This window comes from Mus pahari, chromosome 1, assembly GCF_900095145.1.
Source record: "Mus pahari chromosome 1, PAHARI_EIJ_v1.1, whole genome shotgun sequence".
In the NCBI taxonomy this organism is placed as follows: domain Eukaryota; kingdom Metazoa; phylum Chordata; class Mammalia; order Rodentia; family Muridae; genus Mus; species Mus pahari.
The window spans coordinates 142284021-142309001 of record NC_034590.1 but is presented as its reverse complement, the minus strand read 5'-3'; the positions used below and the strand labels follow the sequence as shown (position 1 = coordinate 142309001).

Genomic DNA, 24981 nt, shown 5'->3' with positions numbered 1-24981 from the left:
GTAGTTTTGTGCTAATTTTGAACAAAGATAATATTGGTAACTGTGCGGCATGATGATATAGCCAGAAATTCTTTTTTTTTCCTTTCTTTTTTTAATTAGATATTTTCTTTATTTACATTTCAAATGCTATCCTGAAAGTTCCTAAAGGTCTTCATTTGGAGTATCATATTGAGTTTTTATCAGCATGGAATATTATCAGGGTTCCATTTTTACAGACAAGTAAATGCTGGCCTACAGTTTCAGAGGTTTAGTCCGTTGTCATCATGGTAGGTTGCATAGCAGCATGCAGACAAACATAGTGCTGGACAGGTTGCTGAGACTTCTGCATCTGGATCCTCAGGCGGTGGGAAGACTAAGTGAGCCACTAGGCTTAGCCTGGGCTTCTGAAACCTCAAAGCCCACCCTCTAGTTACACATTTCCTACAACAAAACCACCCCTATTTCATAACCATACCTCCTAATAGTGTCACTCCCTATGGGACTATAGAGATCATTTATTCAAACCACCACACTGGTCTATGATCTAACACTAGAATGGTTCAGAATGAGTGTGTTTGGGTGCCACTACTTATTTCTTCTTTTCTCCCTCCTTGATTGCTCTACTTTTTAAACAATCATTGCCAGCATTGTTTTGGTGCTAAGGTTTAAACCCAAGGCTTTGCTCATGTTAGGTGAGCACTCTACCAACTACATTGCTAGCTCCACTCTCCTACACTCCTCCCAGTCTTCCATCACATACTATTTGTATGGGAAATTGCAGATGAAAGGGGGGTAGTAGTATAGTTAAGTATTTTAGAGACATAATTTAGGTATATAACATGTAAACAATTTATATAGAGCATATGATGTGGGGACTGGCATATGCTAAATGCACAAAAATGTCAGCTATTTTACACTTTTTAAAAAGCTATTTATGTCCCTTGTCAGTGTAATGACAGTGTGTGTTGACATCTCATTCTGGACTAGAGGATTTACAGATAACAAAAGTTAATTTATATTGTGGGGCATCTGTTATTAAAATCTCTTAGCCAAGATGGTAGTGATTTGTATTTTAACTGATCTATTGCTTTGACACGAAGACAAAATTTCAATATAATTCTGAACATTAGGCTCTGACAGATGACTGTGGCTATGTATGCCAGTGGGAATGTCGCAATCTTATCTAATTTTAGGCTTTCTCTCGATATAAATAGTTTGATCTTGAGGATCAAGGTGAAATGCCTCCATGCTCAAAAGTTTCCTGGACACACTTTGTGTAGTGTTATTTGATAGTTCTTTGCTTAGTATATTAAGAAGTTTGGACCTCTCTCTAGGTCCTTCTGTGTTCTGGCCCCAGCCTTTTGCCTAGTGTATTATTTTATTAGTCTGAGAATATTGCTTTGGACCACCAACAGCTCACAAGTGGTGATTTCTCTAACTGTTCAACTTTCTGCTTTTCTTCCCAAGAAGTTTCTGCCTCAAATGACTGACCATCTCTTCTTCAACCCTTTACCTTGCCTAAACCACCCTTTGTTATTTTTTAAGACTAAAGTTTTTCTAAGAAGGCTGTTGTTCATAAAGTTCTTGCTGTTTATCTTCTTTTTAAAGGAAATTTGTAAAAAAAAAAAAAGAAATATTATTTTTGATTATGTATATAATATGTATTTGACTGAGGGTATGCACATAAGAATGTAGGTGCTCACAGATTCCAGAAAAGGACACTGGACTCTCTTAAGATAGAGTTTCAGATAGTTGTGAGCCACCTGATGTGAGTACTGGGAACCAAACTCACATGCCTTGCAAGAACAGTATGTAAGCTGAACAGCTGAATCATCTCTCCATCCCCAGCAATATTTTATCCTTGTATTCTGGCCACATCATTGCACATTTATTAAATTACATTTTAATGATCTATATCTTCTGCTTTCATCTCTCTCCTGCTTTCTGCCTAGGTACATACTCCCTGAATGAGAAAATTAAGGTCATAGGCACTCCAGGGTAAAGAAAGTATCATTTTCACACATCCAGTGTTAGTGGTCAGTGTGCCCACATATTGCCCACACTGTCTAATGCTTGTATGTATGCTTCTCTTGTTGCTTTGGGAGAAGGTGTATGTGAAAGTTCTACTGTGGCAGACTTCGGGCTTAATCAAAACAGAATGAATGTGGAGAGTTTCTTCTAAGGGATTTTTTATTTACCTCATTGAGCCCTTATGTAAATTTATTAGTTTCTCTTCAGGTACTATAATACTTGACCTAACCACAGTGATCTAATTAAGGGTTGTGATTCTGTTGTTAGCATTCCCTTAAATAAATAATTTAATGTCTGCACATCTAATATTCTGTGCTTGTTACGGTCTCATTCAGATACCTTCTGACAGTATAGATGGCCTTCCCATGTCATCATATATGCCACATCCACTATGTAGAACATGTTTTCTTTTATGATGATAAACCCAAATCTTGTCAATATTTTATGATTTCATAAATGTCTTCTGTTTCAGATATCCATTCCTAGAGCTTCTGCTTGCATCTGTTTTTCCTCCTCCCCACCCCAAGAGCTCTTCATTTAGCTTGTAGGATTTACAAAGCCCCTCCCACTGTCTTACATTGTCTTTGTGCTTTTAACATAAATTCTCAAGAGTCTCGTGTCTTTCAAGCCGGAAACTGAAGATAATATCTGTGTCATAAGCTGGCACATTGGCTCAGAGGGTACAGATACTTATATCGTGCCTAATGACTTTCTAGACCCACATGATAGGAAGAGAGAATACCAACAAATTTTCTCTGACCTTCTCAAATGTGTGTATGTGCATACACATGACACACTTACAATGCATGCACACACGTTAAGTAAATGTACTAGATTTGTAAAAGATTTATTTATTTTATGTAGGTGAGTACATTGTTGCTGTCTTCAGACACACCAGAAGAGGGTATCGGATTCCATTACAGATGGTTGTGAGCCACCATGTGCTTGCTGAGAATTGAACTCAGGATCTTTGGAAGAGCAGTCAGTGCTCTTAACCACTAAGTCATCTCTCCAGCCCCAAATGTCCTAATTTTTAAAGTCACGTATATGTTTTAAAATCTGTACTTTGTGTAAGATTTTATTGTAAACATCAAAAGTCCAACTCCAACTAGTGCAAATGGTAAAGGACTGGTGTTGTCAGATAGACAGTGAAACAGTCCATAGATTCAAGGGTTATGGATTCCAGGATCCAATCAGGGTAAGGAGTAATGAGTTATCCATCCCAAACAGATAGGATCCTTTCTCTTGTCTCAAGTTCTCTACCTCTCTTCTTCTGTTTTCCTTCTGGAATCCTATTTTCTTGGTCTTCTCTGTTCACGTGCTGCTGAGCACTCCCATGTTTGTACGGTATTAAGCTTTGAAATTGTCTGATGTGTGGTAAGGGCCTGAGTAGAATCTGATATAAGCTGGGTTGGGACTTTTCTGCTCCTAGCAGCTGTGAACATAGCAGCAGAGCATTAAAGACAAGAGTTATGAAAGGCTTAGCTGTGTAGACTTGGAAAACAGGACATTCTTAGAGAATTTTGATCATGTTGCTCTAAAGAGATAGTGTAAAATTATGTCATTATTGTGACTGTTGAGAAGAGGAAGTTTAATATCTTGTAATAAAAGAAACATAATGCTTGTTGCCTAAAGTCACACTGTCAGGATTTGACTATTTTTTTTTTTCACTCATCAAACTTTATGACCTGGGCCAATTTGTTTACCCCAGTTTACCTGTTGTTTATCTATTAAAGTGAGAACGTGTAATAGTAACCAAATCACAGAATTGCTTTGAAACATAAATATATTAACATGAAAATATCTATTGCAGAAAGTGTCAACATGAAACTCTCAGTCTAGTTATTTTAAACTAAAATTTGCATGGTTGCCGATACATCATTAACACAAAGATTGTTGGTGATTCATGCATCGTCTTAATTAAGCTATACATTTATTGAAAGTAAAGCTATACATTGCTTGTCATCACATCTGCTATAGCACTTCACATAGTTCTTTTACACTTAAACAGTAAATGGATGGCTAGGTGGGTGTATCAAAACACAAAAGAGTGAAGAAGAGAAGATTGATGGAAGATCAGGACAAGAAAATCTGACTCTTCAAAGGCACTTTTGAATTTAGAGAGCCAACTTGGCTGTTTGGTACATAAAACAAAGCAGCCAACAATCTCAGTGCTGGCAGGGAAAATGGTATGTGTATCAGATGGGGTGAAAGGACTGGTTGTTCCTCACTAGATACCAGACAGCTGTGGCTGTTGGTTAGAGATAGGAAGTTTTCCATGTTTCTGTAGAGGAAAGCAGACAACTGATTGCTACAAGGCTTTTTACCATGTCTGCACAGAATTAGGCTCAGTAGAACCTAATAAAATTATGGAAAGTTTGCCCAAGACATTGTTTAATTAGAACATTATTTGCTGCATGATCTTTAAGAGTCTATGAAATAGTGTGGTATTTTAACTAAGCTATAACTGAATTTATTGAGCATTTCCCTTTGAGCCATAGAAGATGTAGTGAGTGTGCAGAAGTTATTGTTAACTCACTAAGCAATTAGGGGCAGGGTAGATTTCGTTTTTGTTACTGCTGAGAAAACATTAATTAAGGATTTGGACTTGAATAAAAGAATGGAAGGGGTGGCTGAGCAGGTTTTGTTGTTGTACAACATTGGAAATGATTATATAAATGTGAGTTTGCATCTATGTTGCTACAGTGGGGGAGTTCAAGCTAGATACAGTCTGTAGAATAGTGTTCTTGGTTCACTTTCTCAGGTAAAAAAAAGTCACACATAATTGGGGATTTGACACATTCAGTTTAAGGTACATGGACACTGAATAGAGATAAATTTGGATTAAAATGTCTATGTGCTGATTTCTAGCTACATGACTTCAGATAAAGCTATGAAACTCTTGGAACTTCACTTTTGTTTTATTTATTTGGGTTTTTTAGATTTATTTATTTATTTTATGTAGGTGAGTACATTGTTGCTGTCTTCAGACACACCAGAAGATGGCATCAGATCCCATTACAGATGGCTGTGAGCCACCATGTGGTTTCTGGGAATTGAACTCAGGACCTCTGGAAGAGCAGTCAGTGCTCTTAACTGCTGAGCCTTCTTTCCAGCCCCGGAATTTCAGTTTTGTTATCTGCCGAGGGGTCTGCAAAGAGCCAAATGACAAGTTGCCTGTATTGAATATATCAGATATGGACAGTATCATATTTATATTTTCCTTTTTTTTATTCTCTGAGCATCCCTTTAAAATATAAAAACTCCCATTACTTGAACATTTTTTCCAAAACCAGATTTGAATATAATTCACTGACCCTCAAATACCCAAGCACAGAAGCACAGGATTAAATTAATTCAGTTTACCGTTATCCGATGCCATTGTAATTAATTTATTTGTTTTATGAGACAATATTTTGTTATAGAGCCTTGACTTACCTGACAACTGCTACGTGTTTCAGGCTGGCCTTGAACTCATGACAACACGGATTTCACTGTTAGGTAGCAAATACCTGGCACAGAGATGTGCCCCATAATTGCTTTCTCTCCCAAATATCAGTAACACTGAACTTTGGCTTCAGTTGTTCCGCAGCTGGTTTTGGTACCGTGTGTATTCATGATGATCCGCATGAGGAGCAGCAGCTCTGAATTAAAGGCCACAATGTTCTGGCTTGTCCCAGTACTCACAATGCAGCAGGTGTTCAATTAAGTATTATTCATCATATAGTGAGGGAAGTGCTTAGTGTACTGGATCCCTCACATTCTTAGAAGAGTAGCTGTGAATGGAACAGAGTAAGTAAATACACACTAGATGGAGATCATTCTACAGAATATGCATGAGATACACATCCCTTCTGTAGAATATGCAGTAGGTGTACATCTATGCTACTGGACCCAGGACAGAAATCGTTTGACTCATATATGTCCAGTCTGCCACACAGACTGGAATACAAAGGAAATGCATGATGAGAACAATTGGGCCAGAGAAGGGAGGATTGCTCCGGGCTCCTAATGCTACTGGTAGGTCCTATAGTCATCTTTCTGTTTCCTAGGGGGAGGGGGTTGATGGTTCTTCCTGGTAGTTTGATTTAGGGCCAAGCAATAGAAAGCAAAACAGGGAATGAACTGACCACACCATGTCTCCTGCTGTCCTGTGCTTGCTTTTCTTTTCTTTCTTTTTTTTTTTCTGCCAGAGATTAGAAGTAAGCAATTGGCTGGAGTTTTCAATATTTATATAGTCAGCCTACAACCCATTTATCCTTTGTGCTGTCCCAGCGTTGCAGGCCTCACTGTTGAGCTTCTCTACTTCCCCTTAAGGTCCAGCTCTTAGGAATCACTTGGTAGATTTGCCATGGGAAATATCTTTTCCTGCCTTTTCACAGGTTTTTCATGTTGAAATGATCACCCTGCTTTTTCTGTGGAGTAAGTTTTAAACATACACACACATATAGGAGTTCTTATACCCCTTCAGCACCGTTTTGTTTTCCTGGGTCCCCTGTGTTGTTGACAGATACCATTCTTCAACATCATTCCCAGCATCCAGTCAGAGTTAGGGTCTTGCAGGTCATTTGTTGTCCCTCTGTTCATTCCTGTGCAGCATGGGTCACACTGCAATACAGCTCTAGATAATACCTCTTAAGCTACAGGACTGTCAACTCTTGAAAAAAAGCAGTTTATTTTGTGTCTTGCCTCTATCTACCCAGCAAGAAGGACTGCTTTCTCAGTCTATTTATTCAGAAACTTTCTTCAGGGTGGCCAGGTAAAACAAATGATGTCTGGGGAATTCAGATAAACAATGATTTATTTTTACTATGTGTACATTATTACTTATGAAATACTAAGAAATACTCATTTATATAAAATTCAAATTAAATTGACTGTTATTTTTATTGGTTAAGACTGAGAACCTTATTATAGGAATGGATGGGATGTGAAAGATTTTTTCTATATTATAGCAAAAAACATTAATGTCTACAGATTTTGGATTTCATGTTAAGTCATAATGGATAATTCCTACAGTTTGATTTCAAATTCTTTCTTGTTCTTTGAAAGCATATTTTTGTATCAAGAAAAGAGGGATTGGTTCAATATAAAAAAAATGAGCGTTGATCCTTGAGAACTTTCCAGATTAATGAGAGAGTCATGGCAATCATGATGTGTAACAAAGTCAGACTGAATGCACTCTATTGGTTTAGATATGCTATGTTAACGATGGAATAACAATTCTGTCTAATGTTTATTAAGTACTTCAGTATGCCAGACAAGAATCTAGCTTCTTTTTATGTACTTGTTCAATTGTTCTTCATATAATGGCCCTACTAAAGACTATTTTCTTGCCATTTTGTAAACAAAAATTTCAACAATTAGAAAACTAAATATCTGACTCCAGATTCTGTTACTAATCGGCGGTATTTCTGCATTTGAACCCAGAAGAGTAACTCTTGGATCTGTTCCTCTAACTACTATTTCCTAAGTTCATATCTTAGTGAAAAGACTTGGGGTTGCTATCTTTGGTTAATGTAGTACATGTGATTAAATGAATAATATAACATCATTATGATATTAAATACATAATGATAATTGTGAATACAAAACCTATTCCTCAACTTCTAGTGGAAACATTAACAATAATACTCCAAAGCCAGTACTAAATATGACTTAATTATTATGTACATGCATGTGGATCTTTCTGATGTCTGCATTTATCTGTGTATAATTTTGATCTAACCCCTTAAGAGATTTGAAATGTCACTGTCGTAGATCCTTCAGGTGTTAAGAAGAAGATGCCCTTGCTGAAAAATGCCTTCCTTAGTGTGTCATCTAGTTCCTATGATTGCTGGCAGTGAAAGGAGGCACAGGGTAATCCTGTAAGTGAGACTGCAGGATACTATGTCAAGACTTTGACTGGCTCTAGCTGCCGGTCTGGCATCTCTGTGTGATCAGGCTACAGGGGCATAAATGAATGCTGTCCCTGATAGGTGGGAGTGATTTGGGTATGAAGGTTGAAGGGAATAGCTCTGTGGTGGGTGGATAGATGCTGGTAACTATATTCATAAAACTAAAAGTTTGGCAGCTAGGAAAGATCTCAGCAACTTTTCCACTCAGAAGTTACTTCTAGGCTCACAAGCACAGTTGTCGAGAATATATACTGCTCTTGTAGGGTACCAGTTCCCAGTACCCACATCAGCTGGCTCACAACTGCTTGTAACTCCAGCTCTAAAGGATCCAACACCTTCTTCTGAACTCCACAGTAAATTCAAGTTCATATCTTTTCCTAATATTTTAAGTGAATAGTCCCTTTCTTTATTAGATATTTTTATTTACATTTCAAATGTTATCCTCTTTCCTATTTTCCTCTCCAAAAATCCCCTATCACCTCCCCCCTTCCCCTGCTCCCCAACCAACCCACTCCCAATTCCTGGCCCTAGCAATCCCCTTTACTGGGGCATAGAACCTTCACAGGACCAAGGGCCTCTCCTCCCATTGATGGCCAACTAGACCATCCTCTGCTACATATGCATCTAGAGACACAAGTCCCACCATGCGTTTTCTTTGATTAGTAGTTTAGTCCAAGTAGCTCTGGGGGTACTGGTTAGTTCATATTGTTCCTCCTTCTATAGGGGTACAAACCCTTTCAGGTCCTTGGGTACTTTCTCTAGCTCCTTCATTGGAAACCCTGTGCTCCATCCAATGGATGACTGAGCATCTACTTCTGTATTTGCCAGGCACTGGCAGAGACTCTCAGGAGACAGCTATTTCAGGGTCCTTCGAGCAAGCTCTTGTTGTCATCTGCAGTAGTGTCTGGGTTTGGTGGTTGTTTATGGGATGAATCCCCAGGTGGGTCAGTTTCTGGATGGTCATTCCTTCAGTCTCTGCTCTGAGCTTTGTCTTTGTAACTCTTTCCATGAGTATTTTGTTCCCCCTTCTAAGAAGGATTGAAGTATCAACACTTTGGTCTTCCTTCTTCTTGAGTTTCATGTGCTTTGCAAATTGTATCTTGAGTATTCCAAGCTTCTGGGCTATGATCCATTTTTCAGTGAATGCATATCATGTGTGTTCCTTTGTGACTGGGTTACCTCACTCAGGATGATATCCTCCAGATCCATCCATTTCTCTAAGAATTTCCTAGATTCATTGCTTTTAATAGCTGTATAGTACTCCATTGTGTAAATGTACCACATTTTCTGTATCCATTCCTCTATTGAGGGACATCTGGGTTCTTTTCAGCTTCTGGCTATTATAAATAACACTGCTTTGAACATAGTGGAGCATGTGTCCTTATTATAAGTTGGAGCATCTTCTGGGTATATGCCAAGGAGTGGTATTGCTGGATCCTTTGGTAGTACTATGTCCAATTTTCTGAGGAACTGCCACACTGATTTCCTGAGTGGTTGTACAAGCTAGCAATCCCACCAGCAATGGAGGAGTGTTCCTCTTTCTCCACATCCTCGCCAGCATCTGTGTCACCTGAGTTTTTGATCTTAGCCATTCTGATTGGTGTGAGGTGGAATCTCAGAGTTGTTTTGATTTGCATTTCCCTGATGATTAAGGATGTTGAACATTTTTAGGTGCTTCTCAGTCATTCGGTATTCCTCAGTTGAGAATTCTTTGTTTAGCTCTGTACCCCATTTTTAAATAGGGTTATTTGGTTTTCTGGAGTTCAACTTCTTGAGTTCTTTATATATATTGGATATTATCACCCTATCAGATTTAGGACTGGTAAAGCTCTTTTCCCAATCTGTTGGTTGCTGTTTTGTCTTACTGACAGTGTCCTTTGCCTTAGAGAAGCTGCAATTTTATGAGGTCTCATTTGTATTTTTGTTTGTTTGTTTGTTTTGTTTTTCGAGACAGGGTTTCTCTGTATAGCCCTGGCTGTCCTGGCGCTCACTTTGTAGACCAGGCTGGCCTTGAACTCAGAAATCTGCCTGCCTCTGCCTCCCGATTGCTGGGATTAAAAGTATGTGCCACCACACCTGGCCCATTTGTCGATTCTTGATCTTACAGTACAAGCCATTGCTGTTCTGTTCAGGAATTTTTCCCCTGTGCCCATATCTTCAAGGCTCTTCCCCACTTTCTCCTCTGTAAGTTTCAGTGTCTCTGGTTTTATGCGGAGTTCCTTAATCCACTTAGACTTGAGCTTTGTACAAGGAGATAAGAATGGATCAATTTTCATTCTTCTACATGCTAACCACCAGTTGAGTCAGTACGATTTATTGAAAATGCTGTCTTTTTTCCACTGGATGGTTTTAGCTCCTTTGTCAAAGATCAAGTGACCATAGGTGTGTGGGTTCATTTCTGGGTCTAATATTCTATTCCATTGATCTACCTGTCTGTCACTGTACCAGTACCATGCAGTTTTTATCACAATTGCTCTGTAGTACAGCTTGAGGTCAGGCATGGTGATTCAACCAGAGGTTCTTTTATTGTTGAGAATGGTTTTTGCTATCCTAGGTTTTTTGTTGTTGTTGTTATTCCAGATGAACTTGCAAATTGCCCTTTCTAATTTGTTGAAGAATTGAGTTGGAATTTTGATAGGGATTGCACTGAATATGTAGATTGATAATTATGTATTTTTAAAATCAATTTGTAAACATTTTGACATATTGAACTAATTATTTTAAGATAGTTTGATAGTTAAGCTGCAAATATTTTAGGACCATTTTAGTGCACTATCTGGATATTATTTAATATTTTAAAATATCAGTATCTTGTTCCTATGTAACAAGTGCTGGATAGGTATAGCAAGTCTGATATATCATATTCTTGGTGGATGTTGATTGGTGTGTTAAATAAGTCAAATGGAGTTTGATTTTATGTAGTGATTTGGCACATGTAACTTTATTTAAATTGGATATCCCTTCCAACTGTTAATTCACTAGCTTCTGTTTGTCATTGATTCAATGTTAATTTCTGCCTTAGCTGAAATTATTCTGAATTGAATTAACTGTAAAATCACTTATAATTTTTGTTAGTGTTTTACCCAAATAAGTCATAATGCAAAATATTTGAGAAGCATTTATTTTAAAAGACTACTTTCACTTTAACATTATTTTAAACTATTTAGTACCATTCTCCCCTGAAAGAGGCCTATTTAATCCCCAATTTGGGTTTTTACTTTTCCAAGTATGCTTTTATAAGCATTTTCCACATTGTTCACGACATTTGACAATGAGAATCTGTTATTTGTCATGTGTTTATTTAGTTTGTTTACAAGGAATATTTAGTCACTATTATAATGTTAGCATGCAAATTTATTTAGTATAGAGATCCTGTCTTACACAACTTAATATTCGGATGATAGATCATAATTATAAGGTTTTAATTCTTTTCTTCTAGTGAAAGATATCCTTGGATTTAGGATGACTCCCCTGAGAAGCATTGAAAACTATGATATGTAGAATCTGGGAAGCTTTCCTGTCAAACACTAATGAGCTGTAAAGGAGTGCAGTGATCCACACTCCACATGTGCAAATTGAAATGAAAACCAAGCCAGCCAGCCATGCTGGTGGTGGAAGAAGACATGGGAGGCCTCCCTCTGTACTTACCTACAAGAAACCATAAGTCCTACAGTGGATATGTTTTGTTTAGATTATACTGCCTTAATATGTGACTTGCTATTTAGCATTCGCCTCTGATGAGCTGTTACTTAAGATTCTGTCCATCGAGCCATGATTCTAGTATATTTCCCTTTGCTTTCAAAATATAAAGAATAAAATAGGAGTACCTTACAAATCTGTGAGTGAAGAGAAACAAAATCTCTGTGTTCCCCACCACAGGCTGCAAAGAAAAGATTATTTAATCAACTCAGAGGACAAGTGCTCTCTTTCTCTCTCTCTCTCTCTCTCTCTCTCTCTCTCTCTCTCTCTCTCTCTCTCCACACACACACACACACACACACACACACACACACACACACATTCATCACATTCATCTCAGTCCCCAGGACCACTCTATAACCAGATAAACATTACCAGGCATTAACTACCTCCTATGAAGTTGATGTCAGATCCGATCTGAAATCAGTTGGTGAAAATGGAAAGGAGGAATCTCACGGAGCCCCAGCCTTAGACAAAAAAACTAAAACCAACTCTGGAACAGTGAGAGGAGAAGTCTCTAGGAAAGAGCCCTTTAGTTTGCTATCCAATACTAAACTGTCATCCTGAAACCAAATATATACAAGTAACATCATGTGGACTAAGGTGCATTTATGTATTCAGGAGAATATATATAACTAAAAAAGTTAAGCCATGAACTTGAGAAAGAACAAGGGGGTAACATTTGGAGAGGTGAGATGGAGGAAAGGGGGAAGGGCAAATGATACTATATTTAGTTTCAAAAATAAAAACAAAATCGTAATCATGTGCTTATTATCATAACAGTCATGCTGCTATCTCATCAGTAACTGCCTGCCTAGCTAGTTAGGTATTATATTACATATATTATAGTATATATTATATTATTATAGTATTATAGCTTATAAAGTCTAAAGTTGTAGCATATTGTTGCTTACCCCTATCTTTTAGTTTCCTGAATAGCATTGTCTGACATCATGAAAGTTATGATGTCAACATTTTTTTTTATACTCAGCAACCAAGGTATGTGGTGTCTTTAATAATAGTGTCTTACCATTCTGTTGCTCTTAACAACAGCAATGTCAATAACCTGTATAGTTTTGCAGGTATTTCTGGAGACTTTCTGGACAACAGCTCCTAGAAAGTTGTCCTATATATGGGATTTTTTACTTAATAATAGCTCATGTCTTCTGGGACCAGATTATCTGCCCATGCATGGTATTTGGTGATAATTCTAACACCAGCCATAAAGGAATATGAAAAGAGGCATCAGAAATGACTATAGAGAAGGAAGAAAAGCCACAAATTAATTCTTAACATTCAGGGGAATGAAATCATTCAGCTATAGTTATGAAAGAAATATGGGCTAGGGTTGAGTCGTAGCCCAGCTGAGATTACATCAGGAGCACAAAAGGAAAGAAATAGCAACAAGTATCTATTCATTGCTTCACTGTTAGTACCTTCATGTATTAAGTTGAACCACACGAACTTACTCATATTCAGCTATTTTTAACAGCTAAAGTAATTTCATGTATTTCAATTCAGTAAATATATGTGTTCATTGTCATTTAAATAAACCATATAATACAAAGTTTCTATGTCAAAAAATGCATTATGCTGTCAACCTAGCAAAAGTAATATGTAAAGGATTGTGAAACTTGAATTACTCAAACTTTATAGCTCTTTTGTAGTTCCTGTATCCTTCCATGGATATTATTCCAAATAACTATGCATTGCTTCAGGAAGTAAGCTAACATAATAATGGATATATCTACCCATGAAGCCTAGGAGAAAAAAAATTTATAAGAACATGTTTTTTCCTGTTTGTATAAATTTTTTACATTTATTAATAATTTATGTTCAATAATAACTTTCTTCACTAATACAGTAATTTCAGATATTTGTAAGGTATAATGAACAATATATATTATATAAAAACCAGTAGAAATAACATTTCTATCTCCTTAAACATTTATTATTTATTTGTTATGAAAATTATCCAAATCTCTTCAGTTTTTTGAAATATATATTTCTGTTAACTATAGACACCCTGATGTGTGAAGAAGCACCAGAATATGTTTAATGGGACTTTTTTTTCAGATGATAGATCTCTTCCTATCACCTCCGATCATTGTCCTGTTGTCTTGGTTGCTGTCCTATTACTGTGAAGATACCAAGGCAACTCTTATTAAAAGAAGCATTTAAGTCTAGCTTTCAGTTTTAGAGGATTAGTCCACAACTACATGTCTGGGAGTATGGTAGTAGGTGGACAGATATGGGGCTGAGAGTTTACATCCTTGTCCACAGTCAGGCATAAAGAGAGACTTTGTGTTTGCCATGATGTTTTGAAACTTCAACCTCCCTCAGCCATTGACACATATCCTACAACATGGACACACCTCCTAATCCTTCCCAAACAGTTCCACTAACTGATGACAAACCATTCAAACATAGAAACCTAGGAGGGCCATTTTAATTAAAACCATCAGACCCAGTCTCTGGGAACTACAATTTCACTCTTAAATGCCATGGAATTAACTTCCTTAAATTCTATGTATGGGATTATCATAAGATATTTGTCTTTTCATGTCTGGCTTATTTAGAGCTATACAATGTATTTTAAATTTGTCTCTGTTGTGCCAAATACTATAATTTAATTTTTATGGTTCAATATTCCATTGTGCATAGATGTACCACATACATCCTTAATCCATTCATCAATCAATGATCATGTTGGTTGATTCCATACTTCAATTACTGTAAATAGAGAGCAGATTAACAGAAGTACGTTACAGAGACAGATATAAAGAAACATTACATAGCATACAGCACCTCGCATCTCCAGTAGCGTTTTCTTCTTTTCTACACAAAATCTTTTTCTAGAAGAATCTGAAGAAAAGTCTCTGAAGTCACAGTCTATCATATTTTATCGGATAAAACCAAAGCCAACCCTGTGCCTAGTCCACATTCTAAGAAAGGACGGCATTCAGAGACAGCTCTACTTTCAATTCTGTCTGGGGCAAGGAGGAAGGTTGTCATGCCAACCAAATGTCTTAGAGTCAGAAAGGGAATTTCTGAGTCTGAGAAACCAAGCCATTACTGCATTGCTCAACTTTTAGCATTACTATTTGTATATTCCTTTTGTTGTTATTGTTGTTGTTGTTGTTGTTGTTGTTGTTGTGTTGCTGTTGTTGTTGTTGCTGCTGCTGCTGCTGCTGCTGCTACTTCTACTGCTGCTGCTGCTACTGCTGCTGCTGTTTGGGGACAGGATCATACCACATAATCCTGGCTGGCTTGGAACTTGCTATGTAGACCAGGTTGGCCTTGAACTGACAAAAGATTTATCTTCCTCTGTCTACTGACTGTTGAGATTAAAGGTATATCCAATTACACCTGAAATTTCTTTTTCTTTTTGTTTTGTAAATGAAGACAAGTTTGTGGGTATTTATAACAGGTACTACAAAAAAATTACCATACCCGAATAAAGAACACAGGTTCTGCAGTCAACCTGCCAGTGTTCAAATATTGATCCTAGGTCACAGTTATTAGCTTATTGTTAGCTTATTTCCCTTCCTTGAAATATTACAAGTAAAGCTCTTGGGACAGTACCAGAAACATGAAGGATCTAGGAAATGTTACACTTACAAGCCCATGTAAACTGTGTGTGTGTGTGAGTGTGTGTGTGTGTGTGTGTGTGTGTGTGTGTGTGTGTGTGGTTAACACTGGTTCTTAGGCTTCAGACTCTTAATGCTCCTCTCTCTCGGCCTTGTGAGTGCTGAGACTTCAAGTCTACACCACCATGCCTTGCCAGATCTACATTTAGAATATGTTGCTGTCAGATTAGCATGTTAGTGATTAGAGCAGATAGCTATTAGGGAAATTTGTATAAGTCAGATTTTTATTTCTTAAACTAAACTTCTCTCTATTTTATGAATAGAGGAGAGTTCATTAAGGACTTAAATCATGACCTATGTGATACATAAACTACATAGGTACATAACCAATCTGGAGAAATTTGTTTCTACTAATTTTTAAGGTGTCTTTTTTAATATAATGATTTCTTTTTCTCTGGAACCATTGTTTGGGTAGTGGGATCATGTTATACTTGTACATTTTTTAATGTCCACACCAATTTTCATAATGACTTACTCATGTACACTTCTGCCAATAATGCATAAAGTCCCCCATATACCACGTTCAGCCACATGACTTTGTTCTACTTACTGAAAGTAAGTCAGTGTGTGTGTGTGTGTGTGTGTGTGTGTGTGTGTGTGTGTGTGTGTGTTGTGGTATATGTGTGAGAGAGAGAAAGAGGGGGAGAAGGAGAGGGAAAGACAGAGACAGACAGAGAGAGTCAAACTGAGATGAGAGACTTTGCGAGATTATGATTTTATTTTTCCTGATGATTAGTAACAACTGAATAGCTATCTGTTTGTTTGTTTTTTATAACCCTGATGGTCATTACTGTTTTTAAAGAAATATTCATTTTGGTCTTCCCACCATTTTTCTACTTAATTATTTGGAAACGTTGGCAATTGACTTGCTGGAGTTCCTTCCAGATTCCAGACATTATCTCCTGTCAGGTGTACAGGATGAAAATATTTTCTCCCATTGTTAGGTTGCCTATAGACTATCAACTGTTTCCTTTCATGTTTGAGGCATTTTGTTGCTTGGTTTTGTTGTTCATACTTCTGAGATCATGTCCTAAAACTTCTTGCTCATATTAATATCAAATAGTACTCATGTTGTATTTTCTTTACTTGTTTCAAAGTTTAAAGTCATATATTTAATTCTTTAATCAACTTGTAATTGATTTTTGTAAGTGGTGAGAGAAAGGAGTCACCCATAGGTCTTATGCCTTGGGATATCCAGTTTTCCTTGTATCATTTTTGGAAGCTACTATTGTTTTCCAACTGTTTAGTTTATGATCAAACCTTTGTCAAAAATGTGTTGACAAAGGCTCATTGGTTATTTCATGCCAAGCATGATTGGAAAGTGTATAATTTCTTTATTCACTGATCAGTTCTGCATATAGTATTTACCTTTCTTAGAATTGGGGTTTAAATCATGTTGGAATAGTTTTCTGATTGAATCAGAGGTAGAAACAAGAATGATGGGATTCAGAAAGCAACACAAACCAAACCAAACACCTAACTGCTCAGGGATCCTATTTTCAATCAGCAGCCGGCTCTGCCACAAATTATACAATTGCCCATAATTAATTCACTGCTGCAATTCTGTGATTTCCTTTTATGTGCTTCTTTGAAGCTTATCATAGCCATACATTTTGATTGTCCTACTTGTTGTATTAAGATTTCCTTTTGATTTTACGATAAAAATAAGATTTGCTTCATCCTGGGTGAAAGTAACTTAACTGTGACATTAAACTGTTGCACATGACAGTGACAGGCTTAGCCCCATGTATTGCTTTAAGCTCCTAGGCAATGGGAGGAGTATCAGTTTCCATGAAGGCTGCCACAAAGGGAGTGCTAGGACGCTGCTAACAGTGTTCATGCTGCCCCAGGGTGCAAAGGGAGATCCCACTCTGCCAGCTGCCCTGCATGAACTCTGTACTGCCTTGGCTCTCTACCTCTGAGCTTGAGACATCTATGCACCACTGAGTTTTCCTGTAGCCCTGAAACAGGGGAGAACTGTTTCCTAAGAGGAGTCCATGTAAAGATTTCTCATGGATTATTCAGACACTGATAGTGACTCTACTTTGGGATACAGCGATGATGAAGATTCCAGTGATGAAGTGGAAAGAATATCAGAGTCAGTGCACATAAAACTGTAGTTTTAGTTATTTGGGGGTCTTTTTTTATGCTCTGTCATTTTTCTAACTCCTCACAAAGGGTTTCAAAAGTGACCACTACTAAACCATGAGGCTTTGCTATAACTTTTTAAATCGATAATGTGCTTGTGAAAAAACGCTTCCTAGTTGGCTGAGTTTTTCAGTGGTTCTCTTTTGTCACTATTGTGATTGGTAGTGCTGTAATCAGCTAATGTGCAGACACAGAAATGTAGGAATGTGAGATTTTGTTTTTAAAGACTGAGCATGCTTTGTCTGGATTGTTATGTGTACAGCTATTTTTACTTAATACATAGTAGCAAGAGCCATGTGCTGAGCACATAGGGCACTGTGTATTTAGTTTGAGCCTTGCCTTATAATTCCAGATGTATAATATTGTCAGGTATAATCTCAAAACCTACTACAAAGTACATGCCAACATAATAAGAAAAAGTGTTGTCTCCTTACATGTTTTTCCCTCTATGTCTAAGACAGTAGTATATGCAACCTTATTATCTAAGTCAATGTTCTATATAAAACTATAACTATGCATGGCTAAAATGCTTAGTGACAACAGAGAATCATTAGGATCCCCTTTATTATATGTACATATAACAATATATAAATCCAGATTATATTTATTTTTATCATGGTCTTTGGACCCACAGCAGAAACCAATGTACACAGTAGTTACAGTATTGCCAGCTTCTTCCAAAGTATGTTTGCCAAAGTGGATGATCAACATCCATCAAAACCATGTCAGGTAGAACTTTTGTCCCTCAAAGAAGCAGGGTGTCAGAGCCTTTCTGGACATCTTCATAGAGGGGCAGTCAGCACCTGAATCGTAGGAACAAGGGTACTGTGATGTTGGCATGACTTGACATTAAACAACTGCCAAGCATTGCATGGTGTCATTATAAAACTGCATAGCTGGTTAGGACATACCTGGGGATTCCAGTAAATTAAGCATTAAAGGCCTATCACATTTATTTTGTGGTTAGACACCAAAATATATTGGTGCTGGCTTTATTAACGACTGCAGTTTTATGATAATTATTATGGCCATCGCCCAAAAGTTACTCTGCACTTTATTTTTTTCTCTCTCTTTTTTTTAAATTTGGGAGATTATACTATAATTATGACATTTCTTCCTTTCCTTTCCTCCCTCCAAACTCTTCCATATCACCACCCACCCCATTGCCTCCCCTCCCTGTCCCCCTTTACATAATCCCTCTGTCTATCCTCTCTTCCCCTTCTTGTCTGAGAGAGTAGAGGCCTCCAAACCTGGGTATTCCCCATCCTGGCACATCAAGCCTCTGCAGGGCTAGGGGCATCCTCACCCACTGAGGCCAGATAAGGCAGACCAGTTAGGAGATTATATTCCAGACAGGCAACAGCTTTAGGGACAGCCTCTGCTCTTATTGTTAGGGAACCCAAATGAAGACTGATATGCAATCTGCTATTTAGGTGCAGGGGGTGGGTGGGTGTTAGGTCCAGACTGTGTGTTCACTGGTTGGTCATTCAGTCTCTAAGAGCCTCCAGTCCTCCAATGGCTCAGGTTAGTTGACCCTGTTGATCTTTCGGTAGAGTTCCAGTCCTCTTTGGGTCCCTCAATCCTTCCCCCAACTTTTCAATAAGAGTCTCTGATTTCCATCCATTGTTTATGGGTTTCTGCACCTGGTTCAGTCAGCAGCTAAATGGAGCCTCTCAGAGGACAGGCTGTCTGCAAGCACGATAGAGTATCATTAATAGTGTTAGGGACTGGTGCTTGCCTGTGCGGTGGGTCTCAAATTGAGCCAGTTATTGGTTGGCCATTTCCTCAGTCTCTGCTCTATCCCTGTGTTGTTGTTTTTGTTTGTTTGTTTGTTTGTTTAATTTCTTTTAGACAGGATAAATTTTGAGTCAAAAGCTTTGTGGGTGGGTTGGTGTCCCTATCACTCCAGTTGGGTTTCTGCTTGACTACAGTAGGTAGCCTCTTCAAGTTCTATATCCCCACTGCTGTGAGTCTCAGCTAAGGTCACCCTATTGATTCCTGGGAGCCCTACCAATCCCAGGTTTCTGGCACATCCTATGTATGGCCCCCATTCCCCCAGCTACAGATTTTCATTCATCCTTCTGGCCCTCTGACCCTCTTGCCCTCTCTCTGTCCCTTTCCACACTTATCCTGAAACACCCTAATCCCCCCATCCCCTCTCATACCTAGTTCCCTCCTTCCATCTGCCTCCTATGACTATTTTATTCCCCTTTCTAAATGAGATTCGAGCATCATCACTTGAGCCTTCCTTCTTGTTTAGCTTCTTTGAGTCTGCGGAGTGTAGCATGGTACCTATACTTTATGGTTAATATCCACTTATATGTGATTACATACCATGCATGCCCAGTGGTAACTGGGTTAAAACTCAGGATGATATTATCAAGTTTCATGCATTTGCCTGCGAAATCCATAATATTTTTGTTTTCAATAGCTGAATAGTATTCCATTGTGTAGTTGTACCACAACTTCGTTATCCATTCTTCAGTTGAGGGACATCTAGGTTATTTCCAGTTTCTAGCAATTACAAATAGAGCTGTTATGAACATAGTTGAGCAAGTGTCCCTGTGGTATAGTGCAGCATCCTGTATAATTATTATCAGATTTAACTCTGACAAAGTCTATGAATGGTATAGTTCCTTGGAAGGAATTTAATTTACAGAACAAGTAATCTGTGTTCAAACACCAGGATTGTCATTCAAGAGCTGGATCTGAGTGTTGATGGATTAGGTGGCATGTGTTCTCTTGTGTCAATCTGAGAAAAATAACTGCCACTTGCTATATTAAATCAATGATATTAGTATGAACTGTTTTTTTCTTTTTTTTTTTTTTTTTTTGAGACAGAGTTTCTCTGTATAGCCCTGGCTGTCCTGGAACTCACTCTGTAGACTAGGTTGGCCTCGAACTCAGAAATCTGCCTGCCTCTGCCTCCCGAGTGCTGGGATTAAAGGTATGCACCAGCACGCCTGGCTTGTACATATTCTTAAGTTTAGTAAGCTAAAACATAAAATAAAATATTTTATTAAATTTCTTAATAGCTTATTTTCTGATCTACATAAAAATATTTATTGCTTCTGCTCCAATAGAACGTTATATCCCTTGTTAAATATATGTCTAATTTAGATCAAATAATATAATAAAATTTAAAAATATTGGCTATTTATGATTACTCCATTAAAATATATATGCACAAAATATATTCACAGTTAAATATTATCTTACTTATTTTTTTTATTAGGTTTCTTAGTAGTTAAAATGGAAATGTTTTTAAATAGACAATCCCCCACCCCTCTTTTTTTCTGTTTGGTGGCAGGTAGCAGGGATGACAGGAGCTTGGTCTTGACCTCCTGACCTTCCTCCAAGTGTTTGGATACTGTACTTACAGATGTGCACCAGTACAGATAGTCTGAATAGGCAACGTTATGAATAGTAAAGACAAAGACAGATATGGAAGAGTAGATTTTAAGTGATGTTTTTATGAAACCATAATAGCGTCACCATTGTTTTAAGCATAGAAAGCATTTGTAGTGCTTTATGATGCCATAAACACATGGTAAGAAAGAAGTAATTCACAACTTATGAAGGCCCTGTGGGGATGAAGTGCTTCTGCCTGCTGTGCATACTTCACAAACAAAAATCAACCTTCTATAGAAAATGGTAATGGAGCTGAAAATACAACATCTGCAGTTCTCACTGTGCTGCTGGTTAAAAGAGACACAGAATGGCGTCTCTTCATTCTCATGCTCACAGAAGCGAGGTTTGCGTTGTTTGGGGTTGGTCAATCTTAGTTTAACAGCAAGTTCCCGAGACTCTGAAGTCTGAACTTGGGGCTGGCTGGATAAATGGATCAGCAATCAAGACCGCATACTGCTCTTGCAAAAGAACCTAGTTCCATTCCTAACACTGACTGGTGGCTCAAAACTGCCTGGAATTTCAGTTCCAGGAGGATCCAATGCCTCTGACCTCTGAAGCACTGCATTAATAATGTTCATAGAGGATGATGAGGATGATGATGATGATGATGATGATGATGATGATGATGATGATGATGGTAATGATGATATCTCTATCACCCGAGGCTTGGGAATACAATGCCTGTGACTTTCTTGTAGCATACGCATACCAAGTACCTTCTATATATTAGGCATTAAAGATCAAATCTAGTCATGGGCCCTGCCTTTGCTTATATGGCTTAGCAGAAGAGAAATTGAGTCCCTAACTGGATGGCCACATAAATAAATATATGAGTTTTAAGTAGTGATAGTCATTTCCATGTAGAGATATGTAAGATACCCAGAACAGATATAAAAGGAAACCTACTAGCTAATTCAGGGTAACATACCTTAGGAAAGGGCACTGTGAAGAGGATCCGGAGGACAAGCATGGATGGAAAGGAGCATCTTAAGTCTGAGGACAACATGTTTTGGAGAAGCCTGGGTAGAAGAGAGAAGATAATGTTTGTCAATTTTGAAAAGAGGTCATCCTCTCTGGAAGGCAGAGAATGTGAGGCAAGCATGAGAAGCTGACACTGGCAGCTTCTGAGACTACCATAAAAGCTTGACAGTCAGAGGAAAACTTATTATGTGGAGTAGATTTAAATTCTTTTCTGGGGGAGACAGCAGTGGGGGAATAGACAGGGGTAGAAGGAAGTTTGGGAGGGCCTGGGAGGCATGGAGGGAGGTAAAACTGTGGTCAGAATGTATTAAGAATAAATAAATGAAAGTTAAAACAAGGAAGAATTTTTCTCCTTTAAAGCACAACCAGTAACACATAAATGGGAAAGGCATATATAAAAAAGAAACCTAATCTGGATCATCCAAGGATGCTCTTCAGGAAGTGTTAGGCACTAGGCAAAGAAACCTATAGAATCTCATTATAGAAAAACCTAAAAGTAGATCCCAGTAATGCAAAGGCATGTCATGATCTTATATGGAAAAATTAACATCAGAAGCGGTTCTTCTGAGATCAGTGTATTAATGTGATGCATTTGTACAAGAATCCCAACTTGGCTCCCTTTAAAAGAAGAAAAATGTTTTTTGTTTTTTAATCAGCATCAAATAATGAATGCTGAAGACTATCGTGAGGGCATTTCTGGGAAAGTGATATTAGTGAATGAATATTGGTTCTGATTTGTCAAATACCAAATACTGTTTCTGTTAAGCAACACTAACTCAAGAAAGAAGATAAACAACAATGAAATCTTAATGAAAGGCATGTCAGCAGGAAAATGACAGAATTTAGAGTGTGACTTGGAACTTCATGAGACTTCAATAGCAAAAGATGCATTGCAAACCTGTTTGGTTTTCAGTTCTTCAGATGCATGATCTGGGTAGAATGTTGTGTTTTATAGTTTGAAAACCTGTCAGAACAACATTTTTCTATGCAATTACCTCTGAGATATATTTCAGGCATATTTGCCATCAATTATATTGCCTTAGAAATGTTATCATAAGAATAAAGGGTATGCTGTCAGGTGTCATTTAATGTTATGACAATGGTAACATTAAGTTTATGGTAGATGAGAATGACTTGTGAAGTTAATTTACCAAATCCATCTCTCACTGCTGGAGATGCACCAGAAAAGATTTTCAAAGGTCTCAGAGACTGACACTGCCTGCTATAGTTACAAATTATGTGTTTTCCAAGAGATCCTCTTTATATATTTAAGTGCCTACAAGTAATATTCATCAAATAACATGAATAACCATGAGCTCTGGACAGATGAATAACTGTGTACCATGAAGTCTCCAAACCTTAGCTGCATAAATGTAATATTACTATATTAAGAGAATATTTAAAACTGATCCTTTGATCTCAAAGATAAGAGTGTCAAGTTCATAATGAATGAATTAGATACTCTATTTCCAGCGGTATGTCTCTAGACTCATTAAAAGCTTTAACCTATTCATTCCCAACTTTATCATCATGTAATTAACTCAGAATTTCCCCCAAAGAGCAAAGGAAATGATCTCATAAAATCTTCTTCCACTTGTGTAAGTGAAACGTTAAATTTGATAATTGTAACAACTGAGTTTTAACTGCAGGGAATGTGTGATTTATAGTATGTGTAAAGTGGCTCTTCACAGGAAGCCTAAACCTGGAGGTGCATAAATCAAAAAATGTGTAATACTTTGGTTCCTGAAAGAAACTCACCATAGCTATTTGCCTTTGTTCTTAAAGTCTGCACCATTCTAATGGGTCTTTTTTTTTTTTTTAATGCAGGGAGGATGTGAGAACAGCAAACGTTATTGCCGCAGAGGCTGTCACCTGCCTTGTGATTGACAGAGAGTAAGTACATTGCTTTTTCTATGCATAACACACACTCATACCAGCAATATATGTGGTTCTGGAATTAGACAGCATTTTGAAGAGCTGTTAATACTTGCTTAAAGTATTTTCCTTTTAGGATGAGTTCTCTATTTTATTCTTGTACTCTTGAAGTGGCTACTTCTGCCAGTCTAGCATTGTAATCTTTAATAAGGCACATGCACACTATGAATTACAGCTCCATAGGTTCACTTGAAAAGCAAAGATAGAGCAATATCACAGGGATATTTTGAGGATTAATAAAAACATGCAATTAATGCATTTGCAAAGATACATCATCAAATTCACCACAGATGAATTGGATACTCAATTTCAAGGGTATGTCTTTAGAGTCTTTCAGGAGGTGCTTAACCAGTACTGTCATTTGGTGTTTTATTTAGAACCTTCATCACTGATGCTCTCAGTATGTTTTAGGTTTCTTTTCTGTTTCTCTGTCCTGAGACTCCTACACCAAAGCCTTAGGGAAGAAGACACTCTTATAAAAAGCATTAGCTCTAGATGTGGACAAGTACCTACTTAGAGAAATGAAAGGCTCTTTTGAGTCATCTGTCACTGTCCCGTTTCTTCTCTTCATCATGCTTTACAGCTCTTACTGGGGTTACAGGGAACTGTAAATAGCAGGTTATTGCCACCAGAAGACTCTGGCTCAGTGCCACAGACTAACCTCTATTGGGTCTCCGATCTGTAGCAAACGGGTTTCTGGTTGCAGGTGAGCAAGGGTCAAAGAGAACTGACAGACAGATGCTGACTCAAGGGAGAGCTGAATCTGAATGTATTTTGTCCAAATGAACACCAGACTTTTAATACAGAAGAAAAACAAGAAATCCAGGTGAACACATCTGCCAGGTTACATTGACACAAAATAAAAAGAATGCACACATAAAAAGATGGTGGGAGCCAAGCTTCGAGTTTACGACTGAGAATAGGAACAACCTTTAATTAAAAAGATCAGCTAGAGTGCACTGCCGGGGAGAGGGCGTACTGGAGAAGAGTCACAGCTTCTGGGAAGGAACCCGTGTCTGGTTCCGGTCATCTGGCGCCTTTCCCCGCCCAAGGAGGGGTGTTCGCCCGGCAGCAGTCCCCAGGCCTGATCCGGCATCTGGCGCCTTTCCCCGCCTGAGGAGGGGTGTCTGCCCGGGAGCAGTCTCCTGGCCTGAGACAGAAGGAGAACTATCTTTGCTCCAGTCCACTGCCTGTTAGAGGGCGGCCTGGAGAAGGGACACAGCTTCTGGGCTCCAGTCTGCACTGGCAAG

At 38.0% G+C, this 24981-nt stretch overlaps 1 protein-coding gene across 3 annotated transcripts in view; it reads left to right on the top strand.

Moving 5' to 3' along the window:
* Prkg1 (protein kinase cGMP-dependent 1) overlaps positions 1 to 24981 on the top strand; it is a 1174992-nt gene that overhangs the window by 1008983 nt on the left and 141028 nt on the right. For all 3 annotated transcript variants that reach the window (XM_029531419.1, XM_021187092.2, XM_021187085.2), the window contains one exon: positions 23624 to 23689. In XM_029531419.1, coding sequence (XP_029387279.1) covers positions 23624 to 23689 — 66 coding nt within the window. The remainder of the gene's footprint in view (positions 1 to 23623; positions 23690 to 24981) is intronic.